At 44.6% G+C, this 22,497-nt stretch overlaps 1 protein-coding gene across 5 annotated transcripts in view; it reads right to left on the minus strand.

Annotated features, from left to right (window-relative positions):
- Positions 1-22,497, minus strand: part of GRN (granulin precursor) — a 1,937,406-nt gene that overhangs the window by 831,540 nt on the left and 1,083,369 nt on the right. For all 5 annotated transcript variants that reach the window (XM_078645176.1, XM_078645173.1, XM_078645175.1 and 2 more), the window contains one exon: positions 6,056-6,562. In XM_078645176.1, the coding sequence (XP_078501302.1) occupies positions 6,056-6,562 (507 nt within the window). The remainder of the gene's footprint in view (positions 1-6,055; positions 6,563-22,497) is intronic.

Raw genomic sequence — 22,497 nt, forward strand, 5'->3', positions numbered from 1 at the left:
ACACACACAGACACACACACACACACAGACACACACACACAGACACACACACACAGACACACACACACACACACACACACACACACACGCGCACGCACGCGCACGCACACACACACACACACACACACGCACACACACGCACACGCGACTGACTCCGGAACCTGGGGCTCACGGTTCAATCCCGGGGCCGGCAGCAGATCAGCCCTGCACCATGTGACTCTGGCCAATAGCTCGCTTAATCTTCCTGAGGGTCCCCATCGCCTTGACACCTTCGGGTAATTGTTCGCGCTTTACAAATACTGGACATTTATACACACATATACAAATACATACACATACATACACACATATATATATATACAACCACATACATACAATTATACGTTGATAGAAAACCCCAGCGAATGCAGGTCTGCCGCAGTCTGGAGGTGGGATACGACAGCCTGGGACGAGATCGCCTTCAACAGCCAGTCGCTGAGATAGGGGAATACTGGAACCCCTGATCTGCGCAGGTGAGTTGCGACCACTGCCATCACCTTTGTGAACACCCGAGGGGCACTGGTAAGGCCAAAGGGGAGCACTGTAAACTGAAAGTGCCCGTGGCCTGCCATGAACAGCAAGAAGTGCCGGTGGGCAGACAGGACGGAGATGTGAAAATAGGCATCCTGCTAGTCCAACGCTACCATCCAGTCTCCAGGGCAGAAAGGACCTGAGCTAGCATCAACATTTTGAACTTCTCCTTTGTCCTTCTAGGGCACCAGAAAGTAGTGGAAATTGCAACCACAACCTACTTCTGGGGCAGGAACTCACTTGAGGGCCCCCTTGGCCAATAGAGCCGTAACTTCCTGTTGGAGAAGGACCAGATGATCCTCCGACATGTAACGGTACTGAGATGGCATGGCAGGGTGTGAGGTAGTCTCGAAGGGGAGGGAGTAGCTCCTGACTATTTCCAAAATCCACCTGTCCGACATGATGGTACGTCAGTGGGGAAGGTGATGGCAAATCCTGCCGCTTACTGGCAATTGGTGGCCCTGAAAGGTCAGACTAGGAGGGTTTGGAGGCTGCTGCAGAGGGGGCGGTGGCGGACTGGCCCGTTGCTGGCCCCTAGACCCACGACGGTGGGTCCCACGTCCCCGGAGGTGCTGAACAGCTTGTGCCGGCCTGTGACCCTGTGTGGAACGTGGCGTAGCAACCCTTCCGTAGCCACAAATGGGGGGAAAAGGCAGACTGCGCAGGACATGTGGTGGAGAGGCCCAGGGACTTGACCATAGCCAGAGAGTCCTATATAAGCGCTCCAGCATGTTGTCTGTTTGTCGCCGAACAGGCAATGGCCATCAAAGGGTATGTCCACAAGGGTAGCCTGGCATAGCGTCGAAAGGCTACCGACGTTGAAATCGTCATGCCTAGTGAGTCAGCAGTATCCAGCCCACATCGGATGATGAACTTGGCTGCGTCTCTCCCCTCGGCGACAGCACGGGAGAGCAGGGCCGGGCCTCCTCCAGGCACAGGGGCAGCACCTGTGCCACCGTATCCCATACACAGTGGGTGTAATTGCCCAACAGACATGTGGTGTTAACCGACCACAGTCCCGAGATGGAGGAAGTAGACATCTTCCCAAGGTGTTTCAGCTTTTTGGATTCGCTTTCAGGTGGTGCGTAAGAGGAATGCTCCTTTGGACGCCAAGGCTTGGACCACCAAGCTCTCAGGGGTGTAGTGGTGGGAGAGGAAAGTGGGGTCGCCCGGTGCTGGGCGGTGGCATCGGGCAATCATCTATCCACAGGAGCCCCTGTGTTGGGCCTGGACTAGGTGCCCAAAAGGATGTCAGTGAGTAACTCATTAAACGGCAGCAGGGGCTCTGAAGAGCTTGCTGCCGGTTAAAGCACCTCTGTCAGGAGGTTAGTCCTGACTGCCACCGTAGGTAGTTCGAGGTGGAGAGCCTTGGCTGCGTTACGCAACACCTTTGCGTTAGATGCTCTCCCTCCTCCGTAGCCACGGTAGGAGGAGACAACATGCCATGGTCTTGGGAGGTGTCCAGACCACTGGCCTCCCCCGGCTCCTCTCTCCAGTCCGGGTCATATTCCAACCGGTCAGTTAAAGGGTCTCCAGACCCCTCCCAGTCCTTCTCACCCTTCTCTGGTTGCCAATCTGGCCTGAAAGGAACACCAGGGTGAAACAAGGCCACAAAAGTACCAGTTGGTGCCGGTCCAGCTCCATGTCCACCTCAGGGTGGAGGCCAGGGTCGACGCCGGCTGGGGACACAACCGGCGTCAGCTGCAGATCCAAAGCCGGTAGAATTGGCGCCGGGGGAGGTGTTACAAGGTTGACCAGTGCCAATGTGGATCCAGGCCTGGATCCAAGGGGACCCAGCGGTGCTGGGGCTGAAGCTGCTGGCATCGAAGGCCAGGGGCCCCCAACCGAGTCAGGGGGACCCGAAAGCGCAGTGGCAGGCTGCCCATGCATCGCTTTGTAGAAACGAAGAAGCTGGGCAGGGGTCGCTCCTGGGAACTCGACCCAGCGGGCCCTGCACGCGGAGCCGCAGGAAGGGCACTGCCCGCATCCCTCATTGCGTCGGCCGATGGATGGGGAGAAGTCTAAGAGCGACGATGCTTCTTCAACTTCTTGTTCTTCGACTTACCTGAGGAGTGTGAAGACTTGGAAGAGGACTAATGGTGGTGGTGGCTCCGCGACCTCCCGCTTGAACGGAGCAGAGCCGACTGCCGGGCCTCATAAAGCTTTCCGGACCACTCCCGCAAATACTTTGGATTCCTGGCCCGGCATTTGGAACATGACTGAGTCGTGGTCGTGTTCAAGGCAAAACAGGCACACGCAGCCACCAACAACCACTGGCATGAACCGCAAGCCTTGAAACCAGGCATCCCTACACGCACCAGGAGTCGAGAACTCAAAACTGTGTCGACAAAAGTCGCAAAAAAAAAAAAAAAAAATCAGTCAAAAAGTGACTGGAGGTACCGCTCTTTCCGGATCTGCGCTGGCTGGCACGGAAAAACAAAGAACTGACATCGCACAAGGGCGGTGTCTAAGTGGCTGCCGCAACGTCATCCCGGCAACCACGACGCCGAACGCGGTGCCGACTGATGCCACATTTCGACACGCAGGGGTACTGCTGATGAAAAGATTCTCCGGATCCAGTCTGATATCTGGGGGTAATTCACAAGGTAAGGAATCTATACCTGTCCCTTTCAGATATAAGGAGCAAGAGTAGGCTTTGTTTGGACTTCATGTCCTGGTGAAGTCCTGATGCTTTTGAGATAAAACAGTGGCTGTTTTTCATAAGGACATTACAATTAAATAATGAAAAGGGTATATTTTCCATAAAACGTTCCGGCACTTTTTGGACTCCACAAACACATTGCTGGATACATATGGACCGGTGTTTTGTAATGTAGATAATGAAGGCTATCTGCAGCTTGAATTAAATAAGGGACCATCACAGTCTTGTGTGCCTCTAATGTAGAATGGTCAAAATATTTGGGGGTTGGAACAGTTAACGCTGAAAGAAGGGCACCTGGAATTGGGAGCGACATTGAGAGTAGCAGTGCAGATCAGAAGCATTCTAGTTTGTGCTTTATGGAAAGAAAAGAACTGACCCCTGTGTGAGGAAGTGGCGGCCATGGACATGCCCCATCGTCACATATGGGGCAAGAAGGACCAGCCCTGCATCCGACAACGCCATCTCCCAGAAAAAAAATGTCTGATCCAGTCTGGGACCTGGGAGTATTCACAGGGTGAGGAAGTACAATGTCTGGTGGGTGCTCAATACAATGCATATCACACAGATACAATCCTCTACACCTAAACCTGTTGTAATGTCTAAACTGTTACATGGTGGAGATGTCCACGAAGTTAAGCTGTTTTGGCTGGCCACATCGTGTTATGATACAGAGACGGGGAGGGCTGCTCAAAGCTAAAGGTTGGGATTGGCTATTCTGTTGGCTGTGGTTTAAATTAGTACAGCAAGCTGGCAGTACCTTTCAGTACAATTTCTCCACACCTATACTGCGTACAGATACATATTCTGAGAAAAATGTTTACTTTTGCATGAACAGAGCAATCAACAGGTCAAAGGCAAAGTGTCGCACACAGCGTTGCACTCAGTGTTCAGTGGTTCTCAAAACAATTTTCACCCTGCTACAAATACATATTTTCATTTAAATGGGCAAATTATGTAGCAGCTGATTAGGTGGGAGAATGGAACACATATTTAAGGTCAGAGAAACAAGTACATCGAGCAGCTGTTTGTAGAAGGGGATACATTGATCTATAAACTAAGGGTTTATATATCTTATGAAGTTATACCCTACAAGAGTAGCTCGTTGCGCGTCACTTAATTTGAGGGAAATGCAGCTGAGGTCAATAAAGGTAACGCTGCAAGAACAATATGCACTCTTCTTAAATAAAAACGAGTGTTGCTGATCAGAAGCCTTACATAAACAAGCACATGCCTCATATCGGAGCACACTATATAAAAAGACTTCAAAGCAAATAAATTGTAGCGTTTGTGATAAGTTTCACTGTAATTTCTTTCCTTAAAGTCACTGGCAGTAAAATATTTAGAGAGTTGATCTGCATTTAAATTTTTTTTCTTGGTCATTCTATTTTCTTTTTTCATTTTTCTCCATTCTTCTTTTTCTCTTGGTCTTCATCTTTCCTTTTTTTTTGCAATTCCTTTACATTTTTTCCTTCTGCTTTTTTCTTTGTTTCCCTCTCTGTTATTTGCTTGCTCCCACACTGGCTGTTTCCCTTTTTGCTTTTTTCTTCATTTACTTATATTCTCTCCTTCTACATCTCACCTTTGGTCTCTACTATTTTTTACGCTTTGTCCATTTTTATTTCTCCTTCCTAGCTTTGTTACTTTTTTCCTTTCTTCTGTCCTCTTTCTAGTATTCCTTCTCTTTACACCTGCTTTTTTCTATTTTCTTTCCTTTGTTCTTTTATTATTCCCTGTTTTTTTCATTCCTATCCTTCTTTTCTCTTTCCTTCATTTCCCTACTTGCTTTTCCTGCTAGGATTCAAGCTTCACATTCCATTGTTTCTTCCTCTCGCGCCCCCCTCTTCTTTGCCTTTATTCTTCCTCCCTCCTTCCATTCTTTCCTTCCTTTACTTATTTCCATAATTTTTCATAATTTCAACTTTTTCTCTCATTCTTCAAGTTCTTTTTATTCACTTTGTGTTTTTTCTTCTTCTGAGATACTTACTAAAGCAAACTTCATTTACTAATTTTGTTCATCTTTGCCTCAGAGGTATGGTTATGGGGATGGCTGCAGTAGTACATTTAGTTGTAGAACACTATGCGTTAGTAGGTTTGCTTTTAGAGCTCTGAGAAGTCTGCATGTACCCGTTCTTAATTTTAAATTGCTAAGGCAGTGCCAGGTTCTGAACATCAACAAATGTATTTTATGGCAGTTAGCCAGAAAGTCTTTTTGGTTCTAGCTTGCATAATGATGATAGCGTCTTCCCATGTATAATATGACTAAGACCACAAAAACATTTAGACGCCTTTCACTGATTATCCCCAAAGCGTAAAAGGGCAACATTGGTTCTAGTGGACCACGCGGCTCCACAGTAATCCCCCAACAGATGATCTGCCATCCGTGCAGTGTACTTACTGCATCAGGACTGGGTGCTCTGGGAGCAGTGTTTAAGTGTCTTGATAATTTTTGTGCGGTTATCTAATCTATAAATTAGGCAGTAGTTTGGGTTGTTTTCATTGATCAGAAGTAGCTCTCACTATTGAAAAGGTTGGAGACCCCTGCATGCCAACAACAAACTTCAATTTGATATACATTATCACAGCAAATCTTTGAAGTTTGCAACTTGAGGCAAACCAGAACGGAACTCGTGAAGAAGAAAACACAAGTAGAAAGAAGATTTTTAAAGAAGAGTTAATCTCTCAGACCAGAAAGAAGGGAAAGAATATCTTCATCCACATGTAAAGCACTTCTTATCCATGCCGCACCATAAGACAAAGAAAATGGCCTGGTCATTTGACATTTCACTTTATGCATTTTATCAAATGTGCAATGAACAAACTTACTTCAGCTAGGGGACAGCAGGCCCATGCCCCAGACGCGGATTTGCAACATGTGTTGCCATCTGGGCAAGAAGCCTTGTCATCGCAGGGGACCAATCTATTACTCGGTGGATCATCAGCCTTCGGTGGGCCATCAGCCTTCGGTGGGCCATCGGCCTTCGGTGGGCCATCGGCCTTCGGTGGGCCATCGGCCTTCGGTGGACCCTCGGCCTTCGGTGGACCCTCGGCCTTCGGTGGACCCTCGGCCTTCGGTGGACCCTCGGCCTTCGGTGGACCCTCGGCCTTCGGTGGACCCTCGGCCTTCGGTGGACCATCGGCCTTCGGTGGACCATCGGCCTTCGGTGGACCATCGGCCTTCGGTGGACCATCGGCCTTCGGTGGACCATCGGCCTTCGGTTCAACTTTTGTGACCCAGGGAACAGACATATTGCCTTGAATGCAGCATTTTTGCTCCACATTACAGGTGTAGCCTTTGTGACAGCAGTGCACACGGTCGCTACAGCACACAGCCTAGAAAAGAGAAAGAGGTAGTAATGGCTGAGCAACAATACTATCTATCGACAAATATATACAGGGAGACCAAAATGCATAACAGAGTGTACAGTAAATCATGTTGTTAAAAACCAAGCCATCTGTGAACATACTGTTTGAAAAGATGTTAACTGGAGAGGGTTGGCAACTGAAGCCCTCATCTACGGATTAGGTCAAGGACAGCAGAGTATAAATCATACTGCCCATTAAAAGGCCTCCACTTTTATCTTGTGGGCGGGATGCAAAGTCCAATATCATATCCATCAATCAACTTAGCTGCTTACCAGAGGATTTGTTGGTCCAAAGCACAGTTTTTGCCAAAGTCAAAAGACTGTAGGGGAATGTACGGTTATGTAGATGGTTTATGAAACAAGTCTTTTTTGGTCAGAGTGGGCACCAATGTCACGGAAATGGGAGGTTAGGAATGCAAGACTGGTATGAGCTATCAGCCCACATAGGACACAGGATACTATTTCAGGGTTGGGCAAAACCTTCAGATGGCATAGCAAAGCGACAAGTAGATTAGCCATTGACAGCTAAAGATTCTTCATGATGAACAAGTTACTTACCTTCAGTAACGTATTATCTGGTAGAGACAGGATCTAGCTGCAGATTCCTGACTTTAGAATCCTCCCAGAGTCACAAGACTGGATCTGGAAACTTTTTCCACAGCATATCTGCGCGTCAGTAGCGGGGCGTATCCTCTTCACCCACGTTTTGATGACTGTTTTACGATCTCAAAACGTGGAGCCAAAAATAGACAATGCCTATAGAAACAGTGTGCTGAAATGAAAGACCTCTTTGTGAACAAAAAACAAAAAGACACCACTGAATTTTAATCTAGTATGTGGAAACCATAACAAAAATATTGAGATGAAAGAGGAGTCAGTCTCAAACAAACACAGAGATCTTAGTTCAGAATGTGAAGTCTCATAACGAACTTGGAGAACAAAAAGGGCACAGTTCGCAGAGTGGGGAGGATGGAGGAGCATAAGGAATCTGCAGCTAGCTCCTGTCTCTACCAGATAATCAGTTACCGAAGGTAAGTATCTTGTTCAACTAATTGAGACATCTAGCTGCTGATTCCTTACATTAGAATCAAATACCATGCTTGGAGGTTCTGCAAACTGAGACAACTAAATGCCTCTAACTAGGATAAAACCAGTCTAGATCTAGAGAAAAAGACCAGACCGTCATAACAAGGTTGGCGAGTTAAAACCTGCTTTACAATCATAAAAAACCTGTGGAAGAACCACAAGATATTAATCATAAAATCTTTATTTCGGCGATATGCCATAAAAGATACAAAACTGTAAAAACAAAAATTCAGGGGTGACATTTCAAATCACTATAGCAAGAAGACAAAGGTTCCCCATGAGTTTCCTGGGGGGACCAGTATGGCAAGAAAAGTTATTACAGACAAAAGACAATAAAAATGATCAAGCTCTAGAGGCTACGTGTCGTAATCACATTCAGGTTTTGGCAATTAAAAACCTTCGCTTGTGCCACATTGCTACCAAAAATTGCAAAACGGCAAAAACAATGGGTCTGGATGTGTCTGTTTTTAGGACTCTAAAAGCATACATACAGTTTAAAAAAAACAGATTCTTACAAAGGGGTACGAGCCAATACTTCCTGGGCTTGTGGTAAGCTGGACAAAAAAAAAAAAAAAAAAAAAAAAAAAAAAAGAACGTGCAGATCATTTTCCGTCACATTTACACCCAGGACAATTTTCCAAAGCTGCTGGCGACCACCTACTAGTAAAAGCTCGCAAAGGTAGAGCACCGTATCTCCACTGTATATACAGTTTTCTTGCTAAGATTGAACAATTTATGGATGAAATTTATCCTAAGTGATAAAAATCTTTAACAATTAAAAAGGAAGCAGTTAAAGTGCCGACTAGAAAGTTAGACAAAGCAGCATCATGTTTGTTTTCACAATAGATCTTCGTACGGTTTTTTCGAGTAATCATTTTGGAACCTTTCTCTGGGTCAGACCATAGGGCAGGTAGTTCTAGCCTTACACATTCATTCTTTATAAATCTGAGCCAGGGAATTTTCCCTGCTCCAGGAAGGCTTAATAGTTCTAAAAGTAGTGTGCGAGTTCTGGTGTCACCCAGAGCCTGAGCCAAAACCTTAAAGGTTTGAGCGCTAGCTCCTCATCAATAGGCCTAAGCCCTGAATCAAGCCTTAACGGCAGAAGTGGAGTGCTGGATGGTAGCGCTAGCAACAGTCTTAGGAATTTGTTTTCTTTCTTGATTTGAGTCCTGCAGGAGTATCCCCAATGTTCCCCGCCATACATAATCGCACCCCTAGCTAGCGTTTTGTATACCTCCAATGGTGGACCAACCGGTTTAATAGAGGAAGTTTTGGATAGCTGCAGGATGCCACCAACAAGTTGGGCCAATTTTAGCTGGGACTTGATTTGCTGGGGGCCCCACGTCAGATTCTCGTTAATGGTATCCCCCAGATAAACAAAAGTCGAGACCCTTTCCAGCCTTGATGTACCTAGACTAGGGTTAGGGCGAGTGGTTACCCCGTTGACAGAGGCAAAACAGGGTAGGTGCGAGCACACAACCCTGCCTAACCCCCCTGCCAACGGGGAATCTTGCAGACAGTACACCATTTTTCCCACATCTGACTTGGGCGAAATTCGCCTCGTGTAACCTCATCAGTATAGTCAAAAGTGGGACTGGTATGTCCAATTCTAGAAGAACAATCCATAGTTTTCCCCGGGGAACTAGATCAAAAGCCGAGCGAAGGTCGACAAACACCATATAGAGGCTGCCACCCTCTATACTCACAGTTTTCCAAAACAGTAGTGACAATCGAAAGATTTGGTCCATAGTGGAGGTGTTCTTTCTAAACCCTGCTTGATACGGACTAAGGATTGTGTGCTCCTCCATCCAGTCCTGCAAGCGGTCCAGGATTAACCTGGCAAAAATCTTCTGGGGGACATCTATAAGGCTGATAGGCCTGACGTTTGCTGGGAGCAGAGGAGAACCCTTTCTGAAGATAGGGACTATCTCTGCGCCCAGCCAAGTACAGGGCACCGCCATACCTCCCAGGACCGCATTAAAAAGGATCTGAAAATATGGTCCCCATATCCTCGGTTCCTGCCTAAAGAAATCGCCCGGAAGTTTGTCTAAGCCTGGGGCTTTGCCTAGGGCCAGCTTAGAAATTGCATTACACACTTCAGTAAGCATGAAATCTGCCTCCACCTCAGAATGTAGATTAAAAGCTTGGTGTGCCAGTAAAAATTCTTGGGCATCTGACTGATCCTCACTGCGGTAGAGAGCCCGGAAGTGGTCTTCTCAAACTTCCGCTGCTATGTTTGATTCAATGGCAGATTTTAATTCTCCAGAGCCATTATTAATTGACCAGAATTTCCGGGAATCTTTGGTTGCTAGTGCGATGGATAAACTAGCCCACTTCTCATGCTCCCACTCCTCCTTTGCGCATTTTATCAGCCATTAATAGTGCACTCTCCTCGCTTTAATTTCAGGTTTGCTGTTATTTTCCATTAAAGCCTGTACTAGTTCGGACTTTGCCACCCTACAAGCTGCATTATAACAGGTGTGTTGTCTAGCCCTTTTGTTCTTCTTAATCCCCCGGGGGGTTAAATACCTCCGCCAAATTGGATACTAGATCCACATGAAGAGCCTGCATCTTTGTAGAGTAGTCAGGGGGTAATGGTTGCGTAGTTAGCGCGTCAACCTCTGTAAACAGGGGGACAATCCGGCTATAGAGTTTCCAAATGTCTTCGGATGTTCCGCTAGTTTTTGCCATCTAACTCTACGCCTATCATTGGTGAGAATAAGTTTGGCATCAGGATCCCCTGGGACTGAGGTGCTGCCCCCACTGATGTTGAACGGGCCCAGCTCTAAAATTAGGGCATTATGGTCGCTCTCCACTCACGTGATTACATAGAAGTATATAACTAATGGCCACAACCGTGTTTCTGCCAGGATGTAGTCAAGGCGTGACATCTGGCCTGGTTTGTTAAAGGTGCACTTGGCTGGAATATCAGAGGGGGTGCGACCATTACAGGCTCGTAGGGAATGATTTAAACTAAGAGCCCTAATCTGTATGGCTAGAGGAGACCATGCTCTCGGGGATGGGGCCTGGGTCGCAGGTATGGACCAATAGTCATCTTCTGCCACTAAAACCTCATCCTTCAGGCACTCTAGGGACTCAAAATGACAATTCAAATCGCCCCCTACCAAAAGATGAATGTCGCTCGGGATGGTATACAAATAGTGGGACAACTCCTCGATGGTCCTGGACTCACTGGCTATAGTCACGGGGCGGGAGTAGACTTTAATAAGGGCAAGCTTCAAGTCGTTGGGCCATGTAAGAACTAAACATTGGACATCTTGTGAATGGGTGGTTAATGTCTGAGGAGTACATCCCAAATGGGAGCCAACCCAGATAGTGAGGCCTCACGACGGACGACCTCTTCCCGCCCAGAGGGCTGGGACGCGGAATAAAGCAAACCCCCCCACCCCCACCCCCGCACTGTTCTTCACGGGCCCATGTCTCTTGAGAGGCACACATTTTTGTCTACAAAGGATCCCCAGTCAGTGCAAGTCATTTTGTTAGGCAAACCTTGTGACTCCCTTTCTCCCCGAATCAATACTCAAAGCAGACTCCTCCTGTCCCCCTTCAGGGAATCTTGTACCGAGCACCACAAGACCCAATGGACTATCTTCAACTTCTGTGTTTGGAAGGGGCTTGAGTGTTATATTTGGTGAGGGTTCAATACTAATGGCAGTGGGTGGTTGATGGTTAGTTTGGGAGGCAGGGGGAGCTATATTTACCAAACTTCCTCCTATACTCTTAGTGCTTGTAATTGTCGGGAGATTCTACTCAGCCAATCTATAACTTTATTTTTCAAGGACAGATGAGATTCCTCTCTAGTATTTGACTGTTCAGGTACCCGGCCAAAACCACTACATACGGGCTTGATTCAGGCGGCAGATCAATTCTAATTGGTCTAATTAGGCCATTTCGCTGTTGGTGTTGGTGAGCCATACTGGTGTTCTCATTATTGACCTCTAGGGAAGAGCTGCCAGGTGGGTCAACAGGAACTGCCTGAGTTGGGCCAGTCGCATATACAGGAGGCAAATCAGAAGGTACTACAAGATTATTTGGAGTTGATCCCCCCTGACCATTTTTGGCTTGTTTTTGGGCAAGGGATCACCTTATTGGACTTTAGATAGTCCAAAGTCCCTGATGTGACTTTTTCAATGTTTGTCAGTCGCTGCTCTATCAATGAGAGTCTCGATTCAAGCGGTTGAAGTGATGAGTGAAGGAGACCCAATTTTGCCAAAAGCAAGTCCTCTGTTACATTTGTTGTGGTCGCAGTTTGTCCCTTCTAGGGTGAGTTGTGTTGTAGGTGGCTGTGGCAGTGGCCTGATATCTTTATCCTTTAATGTCTCCGGGGCCTGGGCCAAGGTCGCTGAGGCACTGTCATCAGTGTACTTCTCAATCTTGGGATTTATGCCACAAGAAACTACGCCACCGCGCTTCCTTTTTGATATAGCCCCTTCAGTTCTCCCCCGTAATTGGCGGATGTTGGGATCATCCAGTCCGCCTAGTACCTGGTTGTATACAAGGATTGTTGGTGGATTAATCTCTACTGCTGACTGCAGCTGTGTTTCCTCGATTGAAGGTAGTTTCCCCAATCCCTGGATCGTATCACAGGTTACGCTAGTGTCCAGCCCATCCATGGCTGGTATTAAGGAGTTGTGGTCTGGTGTACGAGCATTCGCAAGATGGCCCAACGAGGATCTTTTCGCAAAGGCAATGTCTTGGGAGAGCCTGCGCTCAACCAGAGTTATTTCATGGTCCAATAATGAATTAGCCCTCAGGATGAAATTAGCCAGGGTCCCTACGACAGGTCCACCAGTTGTCAATTTCTTACGCCTGCTTTCACGTCCTGCCATTTCCCTAATCAATTATAAATATTGCAGCAGGAACTTACAGGTGCAGGGTGACCCTCAATGTTGGATGCAGACGTTAGAGGGGTGACCGGGTCCGGTCTCCTCCGGGCTACAACGGGCTAAAATTGGCCCGCCCATGGCCCGGGCTTCACCCAGCGCGCGCCCGCATGCGTCCCGCGGAGCGGTGGGTGTAGTCAATTATATACCTGCAAGTGGAAGCGGGAAGAGGACACAGCTGAGGGCGATGACGGGGATGCTGGTCCGCGGAGTCCCGTCAGGTAGATTGCAGGCAACAACAAAGTCCCGGTTGAACTGCTGCGAACGGCTCCCTTGAAGCGGGGGCCGCGAGCAGTTCATGCGGTGGCTAGTGAAGGCGGGAAGAGGACACAGCTGAGTGCGATGACGGGGCTGCTGGTCCTCGCAGTCCCGTCGGGTAGATTGCAGGCAACAACAAAGTCCCGGTTGAACTGCTGCGAGCGGCTCCCGCGAAGCGGGGGCCGCGAGCAGTTTATGCGGTCGCTAGTGAAGGCGGGAAGAGGACACAGCTGAGGGCGATGACGGGGCTGCTAGTCTTCGCAGTCCCGTCAGGTAGATTGCAGGCAACAACAAAGTCCCGGTTGAACTGCTGCAATATTAAAGAAGCATGGTAATAAAATTATCCATGTTAGCATGACAACTGTAGTAGAAGTCTGTATACAAAAGAATTAGTGGTGTTCCAAAAAATTTGGAATAAACCGCACATACACTACTTAATACATATAAAAAAACAATGCTGGATTAAATAGTCAAAAGAATCTCTCCAAGTGTTAGAGACGGAGTGCTGCGAAGACCTATATCCCCCACTACCAGGAAGGACCAGGAACTCTTAATCCAAAGAATTAAGGAGTATGTACATAAGCAAACAAATAGGTCAGGAGAGCACAATCCTATAAAGTAGCTGCGTACAAACTGATATAATATACAGTCCGAGTAACATGTAGCTGTGAATAGGGTCTGAAACTTCTCAGGCGTAATAAGACGAAAGGAAGAATAAAGTTCAAGTTTTGGATCTTCTTATTCTTTATTGATTATCAACGTGATTCTCAAGATCATAAAACAGCCGACACGTGTTTCGTCTGTACTCAGAGTAAGTACAAAGACTTTTTCAAGGCTGTAAAGACATGATAAAAAATATATACATTAAAAGGTGTACTTAATTAAAACTAAGTCAAAATACAACAGTCGGAAGGGCCTAAAACGACACAAATGTGAATACTAATGAGGAAAAGGTGTGTAGTAATACACCCAGAGAAGTGAAAATGAACCAATAAGAAATCAAGTGATTTAATAACTTGACTTGTAGAGACAGCTTGAAAGACTAGTGAAGCAAGAAGTGACAATAGAAATGACAGGAGAGAGAACAAACCCAAATGAACAGGCGACTCAAAAATGAGCCCCCAGTATAGACGACGAGGAATGTGAAACCAGTCAACACCCCAGAAGTGAACTAGAATAGTTGTGCATATAGAAACCATATCCACCAAGCATGAAAAGCAACATATGTCTGAAAGTAGACTGATCAAAATAGGGTAGCGTGATTCGACGCAGATAGTGTCAGTCAGTCTGAAAGGCACAATATATTACAAGATCCTGGAGAGAAGGGAGAAATAGTATATGCATAAAGGTTATTACACAGTCAAACGGTATAAAAAGGACTAATTTGTATTAGAAGGGGAGTCAGTGCAATGATATCAAAAAAATCAAAAGCTTCCGTATAGTATTGGACAAATATACAGAAACAATGATTGAAACACTCCTAAAACAATAATAGACCGGTACGGGAGAGATAGTTGTCTAATTCAAATTCTCACCAGCAGAAGACCGAAAAGAACCCCAGTCCACAGTGTCCGTATGCGTGGACCGAATAGTTGAAAAGCAAGGTAGGTACCGGAATGGGGTTAATCTCACAAGGTTTCTGTGACACAAAAGAAATACCACATAAATGGAGTCCATAATAGTAGAAAAGATAGGGTTCCTAAATCCAATTGGCGTTTCCAAAACTCACTGTTTGACATAATGGGAACCTGGATAGAATTAACGAGTCTTACCTAGTGCATAACAACTTAGAAATGTCCATACAGTACAACCATACACAGTATCACAGTAAATGGTGAAGGGAGCAAATAAAGTATCTCTGAAACAAAATATGAGAAATAGCTATGTAAGACAGTGATATGGATACAAAGCTATTGGCTGATGTAGCATGCGATCAGCCTAAAAAACCAGACACTCACCCCTGACCAGACAAATGAAATAACAGCTGGTCACAAGTATTGTCAATAGTGGAAACTTTGCTGCCTGTATAAAACAAAAATAAATAAAATAAGAGGACAAAACTAAAGTCCAAGGGGAATCATACACATGCATGCATCAAACAATGGATGACGGTGTCCACAAAATACTATAAACTCCTAGGTAAGCGTGCTACATACGTAGAACCTGCCCTGTTATTGAAAGTGGGAGCAACATTCACATCATGTTGAAAACCTAATGATGTCACAATAATCGAGAATCAAACAGAGGGAGCCTAATTTTAAGAAAATTAAAGTATGCATACCCCACACGTCCTGAATTAAGTCATTATAAAAAACCACATCTGATAATGGTTGCTCCGGACCAGGGTGGTCGTATCTCTCGAAATTAAACTAGTATCACCGGCGTGCTAAAACAGAATGGGAAATAACAGCGGGTCAAAAATTAGAAATAAATTGATTACTCCACGCGTGGAACTAAAAGCCTCATTGTAGGCATCTCTATCTTACCTATACGATCACTTGTGAGCTGGATCAGACTATATAAAATAGAGACAGGGTAAAGTATCAGTAAAAATTTTTGGTCGGCACACTCACTAGGAAACAATAGTTCATACAAACACACCTACCAACTATATTTATAGCGATATGTGTGTAACACTGCCATGTACACACTAACTCCGCGCTTACCGTATTGAAGAAACAGGCACCACATAGTAATGGCACTTCATAAGCGGCAGGGTCCCGTAAAGCACCCGAATATATACTGGGTTATAGTGGGACGCCATTCGGAAGACCGGCGTTTCCCCACAGCGTGGTAGAAATAAAAATAAAAATGGGACTACAGGCTCCTACTTGTAACGAACCATGCGCTGTTAATGACAGATGTATCTGCCATCTTGGAGTGTCCAAATCGGTATATACACGCTGGCGTCTGAGTATGTTGAATGGAGCATTCCAGACAGGTGAAATACAAGATTATAAAATAACTGGATACCACAAGCGAACACCCTGCCAAGCAGGGTATGTCTAATAGTACTGCCGCTGAACCAAAGAGCAAACCTATCATGGATCGTTAATAAAAAAACAATATCTCGGAAACACTCCCATAAGTAAAGCGAAACGTCAGAATTAAATGAAACAACATGTCGAGTAAAGAGAGAAAATTAAAAGACAGGATAGGTTAGAAAAAACGTAAAGCCAAGGTAGTATCTCGCCAAAGGGGATAGCATTGATCTGACTGGAAGGGTGGGCACTACCCTTGATAGGTTTGCTCTTTGGTTCAGCGGCAGTACTATTAGACATACCCTGCTTGGCAGGGTGTTCGCTTGTGGTATCCAGTTATTTTATAATCTTGTATTTCACCTGTCTGGAATGCTCCATTCAACATACTCAGACGCCAGCGTGTATATACCGATTTGGACACTCCAAGATGGCAGATACATCTGTCATTAACAGCGCATGGTTCGTTACAAGTAGGAGCCTGTAGTCCCATTTTTATTTTTATTTCTACCACGCTGTGGGGAAACGCCGGTCTTCCGAATGGCCTCCCACTATAACCCAGTATATATTCGGGTGCTTTACGGGACCCTGACGCTTATGAAGTGCCATTACTATGTGGTGCCTGTTTCTTCAATACGGTAAGCGCGGAGTTAGTGTGTACATGGCAGTGTTACACACATATCGCTATAAATATAGTTGGTAGGTGTGTTTGTATGAACTATTGTTTCCTAGTGAGTGTGCCGACCAAAAATTTTTACTGATACTTTACCCTGTCTCTATTTTATATAGTCTGATCCAGCTCACAAGTGATCGTATAGGTAAGATAGAGATGCCTACAATGAGGCTTTTAGTTCCACGCGTGGAGTAATCAATTTATTTCTATTTTTTGACCCGCTGTTATTTCCCATTCTGTTTTAGCACGCCGGTGATACTAGTTTAATTTCGAGAGATACGACCACCCTGGTCCGGAGCAACCATTATCAGATGTGGTTTTTTATAATGACTTAATTCAGGACGTGTGGGGTATGCATACTTTAATTTTCAAAAAATTAGGCTCTCTCTGTTTGATTCTCGATTATTGTGACATCATTAGGTTTTCAACATGATGTGAATGTTGCTCCCACTTTCAATAACAGGGCAGGTTCTACGTATGTAGCACGCTTACCTAGGAGTTTATAGTATTTTGTGGACACCGTCATCCATTGTTTGATACATGCATGTGTATGATTCCCCTTGGACTTTAGGTTTTGTCCTCTTACTTAATTTATTTTTGTTTTATACAGGCAGCAAAGTTTCCACTATTGACAATACTTGTGACAAGCTGTTATTTCATTTGTCTGGTCAGGGGTGAGTGTCTGGTTTTTTAGGCTGATCGCATGCTACATCAGCCAATAGCTTTGTATCCATATCACTGTCTTACATAGCTATTTCTCATATTTTGTTTCAGAGATACTTTATTTGCTCCCTTCACCATTTACTGTGATACTGTGTATGGTTGTACTGTATGGACATTTCTAAGTTGTTATGCACTAGGTAAGACTCGTTAATTCTATCCAGGTTCCCATTATGTCAAACAGTGAGTTTTGGAAACGCCAATTGGATTTAGGAACCCTATCTTTTCTACTATTATGGACTCCATTTATGTGGTATTTCTTTTGTGTCACAGAAACCTTGTGAGATTAACCCCATTCCGGTACCTACCTTGCTTTTCAACTATTCGGTCCACGCATACGGACACTGTGGACTGGGGTTCTTTTCGGTCTTCTGCTGGTGAGAATTTGAATTAGACAACTATCTCTCCCGTACCGGTCTATTATTGTTTTAGGAGTGTTTCAATCATTGTTTCTGTATATTTGTCCAATACTATACGGAAGCTTTTGATTTTTTTGATATCATTGCACTGACTCCCCTTCTAATACAAATTAGTCCTTTTTATACCGTTTGACTGTGTAATAACCTTTATGCATATACTATTTCTCCCTTCTCTCCAGGATCTTGTAATATATTGTGCCTTTCAGACTGACTGACACTATCTGCGTCGAATCACGCTACCCTATTTTGATCAGTCTACTTTCAGACATATGTTGCTTTTCATGCTTGGTGGATATGGTTTCTATATGCACAACTATTCTAGTTCACTTCTGGGGTGTTGACTGGTTTCACATTCCTCGTCGTCTATACTGGGGGCTCATTTTTGAGTCGCCTGTTCATTTGGGTTTGTTCTCTCTCCTGTCATTTCTATTGTCACTTCTTGCTTCACTAGTCTTTCAAGCTGTCTCTACAAGTCAAGTTATTAAATCACTTGATTTCTTATTGGTTCATTTTCACTTCTCTGGGTGTATTACTACACACCTTTTCCTCATTAGTATTCACATTTGTGTCGTTTTAGGCCCTTCCGACTGTTGTATTTTGACTTAGTTTTAATTAAGTACACCTTTTAATGTATATATTTTTTATCATGTCTTTACAGCCTTGAAAAAGTCTTTGTACTTACTCTGAGTACAGACGAAACACGTGTCGGCTGTTTTATGATCTTGAGAATCACGTTGATAATCAATAAAGAATAAGAAGATCCAAAACTTGAACTTTATTCTTCCTTTCGTCTTATTACGCCTGAGAAGTTTCTGACCCTATTCACAGCTACATGTTACTCGGACTGTATATTATATCAGTTTGTACGCAGCTACTTTATAGGATTGTGCTCTCCTGACCTATTTGTTTGCTTATGTAGTAGAAGTCTAACAACAAGATAAATAGGAAACTACTTGCATCCTTAAGAGGATCCGAACCCATGCATGCTCACCGCATAAGCAGTTCGGAAGGGACTGCAGTAAGAAAGGTCATAAAGACCTAGAAAGCATGGGAAGAACGTTAGCCAGATAGTAGGAACATACGCTAAATAACTAAAATAGAAGGCTATTGTCACAGATATTAAGACTCAGTGTGTTCGATACCTGTGAGACACGAACAGCAGGTGATGCCACTGAGGAAAACCTCCAAGCCATTTAATATTCTACCCGAGCCAGACCTGCACTTCAACAGCGAGAGAGGTCCATCACCCATGGGAAAAAATTACAAAAGCTCTATAAATAAAAAGACTACGAGAATATAAATAACAAGAGCATTAGAAAAGCGCATGTTCACCGTAAGGTTATCTTGACACTAAATAACAGATGTTTAATGTACCCAACTCAATGGCAATCATGTTATCGACCTCAGAACGCTGAAGGGCTGAGCCACACACATGAACCTGTGACCATAAGGTTAAACACTGGCCTTTAGAGTGGACATAGTCCACTAAGCCACCAGACTCCACAATAGCAACTAGAGGTATAGAAGCAGTGATATCTCTAAAAGATACTGACTCAGAAGGAAAATAAATAACCAACTATGAGGAGACAAGAGGAAGATATAGCACATAGAAATAAAGTAAAGACAAATAATCAGATAGACAAAGCGGACATAATATGGAAACTATAGAGGCCATTATACCAGGTAGGAAAGCAACAGCTATTCAACATCAGCATAATGCAATTTGCCCGAGACAGCATCACTGAGCAATACAGTATTAAGCTGAATAAAAGACAAAGTATGAAAAAGAAACCTTGAGGGTATTGAAACCCAAGGCTAGTACATGATTTTAGAACATGAATAGAGATCCATCTGCAGAAGAGGTAGAAAAAAATCCCTCATACTGAAACTTAATTTTAAAAGGATTCAAAAATAAAAATACGAGCGCTCCATAAAATAAATATATATGACATCTAGGGACTACACTTAAAGCACAAACCTAACTACAAACAACTAGTCAGGCAGATAATGAAAAGAGTTGCCCCCTACAAGAACAATCCAGTTATAAAAGAATAAAAGTCACCTACAAAAAGTAGAAGCTATGACGCAAACACCTAGTCACGTCAGGGACACATGTAGGAATATCTTCCGAGAGAAGAGAAGGAACATCATTCGAGGGAAATAAACTTCAGAAAGAAGAAATCTTAAGCATTTACACAAAAAATTATAACACCCACAAATTAGTTAAGAATATTAAGAATCCATCTTAATATAAGTAATAGAACTGATGGAGGGACGCATCTTCCCGGAGACAAATATTAGCATGCCATATTTACAGGGAAAAAAACAATCATGCCCAAGGAACATGTACAACCAACTCTGTCCCCAGGAAGTAGCAGACGACCCAATCAAAATTAATGGTTAGAAGACAGAACCGGAAGAGCAGAACAAAGTGTGTTTTAAGGCACACACAATGATTATCTAGTAGCCAACAAGAATCATATATGCGGAGACTCCAATGGAGAGACAAATATAAAAAGTATCTAACAAGGGGTACTAAATTTCACAAATGTGTGATATTGTAAGTCAGAAAAACAACCCAGAGGGTGGAACACCCCAAAGTGTGGGCCCCATAGTGCACAAGCTGGGAACTCAGTATCTATATATTTAGAAATATTGACATAGCATACAAAGATACTCACAAAGAGTACGGAACGTACCATGAATGCTTGAGCTCTTCAGCAGATTAAGGCAAACAGCAAGACCTGTATACCCGGTATCAATCAAAAATCAACCACAAATAACCAGCTAAAAAACAGCCAGTGACCGTACTGAGGGAGAAAGGCGCCACCTCTGTGCCAGCAGTAAATAGTAATCTAGTAAGCCACATATCTTGGAGTATACTGAAAAGAAATCTGCAGAATAATGCACTAGCATAATCGTAACTGACCAGAAGCAAGTTTCAGGTAAAAACGTGTAGAGAATCAGAATGTTAAGCAAACAAATTCCGGCAGTAAGCAGGCCCACCACAGCAGTTGCAACTAGATGAATACATATTGCAACTCAATCATTTATAAATACTGCTGTCCACACAAGACAGAAAGAAGAATGCAAGTAAATCCTTCAAAGAGACTAGGTGTCTATCGAAATTGCTGTAAAGCTGAATCAGCATGTACACCAAATAAATGTACACTATCAAATGGCATATCTTTAAGACTATTCTGTCCAGGATCTGAAAACCCAGAGGATTGCAGCCATGCATGTCTGTGCAATGCAACGCAACTGATTCATAGCTCTACCCACAGAATCAATGGTGTCCAGACAACATTTCACGTTTGGCTTATTCTGGAAAAGACCGCAAACTCTCCACTGAGTCCCATAAAGCATGGGAAAACCTGCTGAGAACACATGTAGAATTCAAAGATCGTAATGCTGCACTAACAGAAAAGAAAATATTTGTCCCATAACTATCCAACCATCTGGACTCTGTGCTTGGTGGAACCAGAGGGAGGACTTGTGGGTTCACAGAAGCTGTAGCTACTTGCACAACTAGACCTTGTGCGGAGGGATGTTTAAAGAGAGAAGCAGGATCCTCAGGGGTGAGGGGCTAATGTCTATGGGATATAGCCTGGTTACAGGCATTCCAGTTGCGGGCCTTGTCCAAGCCACTATCAATAAGTCGTGGAAAGACTCATTAAAAGGGAGTAAGGAATCTATTCCAGTCTTACCCTGGTGAAGAACATCCACCAAGGGGTCCGTGGAAAATTCCACTGAGGGAAGCTGGCAATCTAAGACAATAGCTGCAGCTAAGAACTCATCTACGTTGAAATACCAGGAGGAGAAAGTAAAACTGAAACTAAGGCGGAACCAAGCTCACTGGCCTCGCCCAGTGCAGTCAGCCAATTGTCCCCCAAAGGAGGCTGGACAGTATTGCCCAAAGGTTTTTGATACCTTATATTCTCCCCTTCGCAACTTTGCATTCCTGTAGGAAGAAAAGAAACAGGCTATATTGGGACAGATGGAGCATTGCCTAAAGAGGACAGCTTCATAGGCGCCACAACTACGTTTCAAAGAGTAATTGGTGCAGCGTTGACCGGCGCTGTGGTCAGTGGCTACCCAGACTCTGAAAGTGAAAACCTTGAAGGGCAGTGCACCGGAGAAGTCTTGAATCTAATAACTGATTCAGAGGGTTCGACTAGCACCGAGGACAAACCCGCCAGCGAGGATCCAGTCAGGACATCTACCACCTCCTTAGGGTTAGAAAGCACACCAGAGGGGGATTGAAGCCCAAAGACTATGTAGGGAAAAGTAAAGTTACCACATTTGGGCAAGAGTCACCCAAGTTCAAAGATATTTACGCAGGTTCTGGATGGATTCATGAGAATGTCCAGCAACCAAAGGTTGAGAGATAGCAAGCTTCCATATTGACCGTTTGCGTTTAGGAACCTCCCTCAACTGAGGAGGCTCCTCACCTGAACGGCATATCAACCGGTCTCTAGATGAACAATAACTGACAAGGCAGTGCCTCAGATAGCAACACTGCTAGAAGTTTCATCCGTCTCTCTCTCTCTCAAGGGCTTTGGCCTAAAACGCTGATAGGAACCACATTCCTCAGAGTATTGGTGGTCTCCCATGCACCACAAACAGATGGTATGAGGATCTGTGATCGACATTAGTCCATCCTAAGATCCATAGGGTTTAGGATCTGAAGTCCTAGCAAAAGCACACTGTTTCTCTCAAAAAATGTGGAGATGTGTGGAAAAATGTCCCTTTAACCGCTGCAGCAAGAGCAGAAAAGAAGGAACGAACATAAGCACGTCGGCGAGGTGGCCATATGGATTCCATTCACTTCACATCACGTGATGCATTCGTAACGGATTCACAAC

This window comes from Lissotriton helveticus, chromosome 5_1 (genome assembly GCF_964261635.1).
Source record: "Lissotriton helveticus chromosome 5_1, aLisHel1.1, whole genome shotgun sequence".
Taxonomy (NCBI): domain Eukaryota; kingdom Metazoa; phylum Chordata; class Amphibia; order Caudata; family Salamandridae; genus Lissotriton; species Lissotriton helveticus.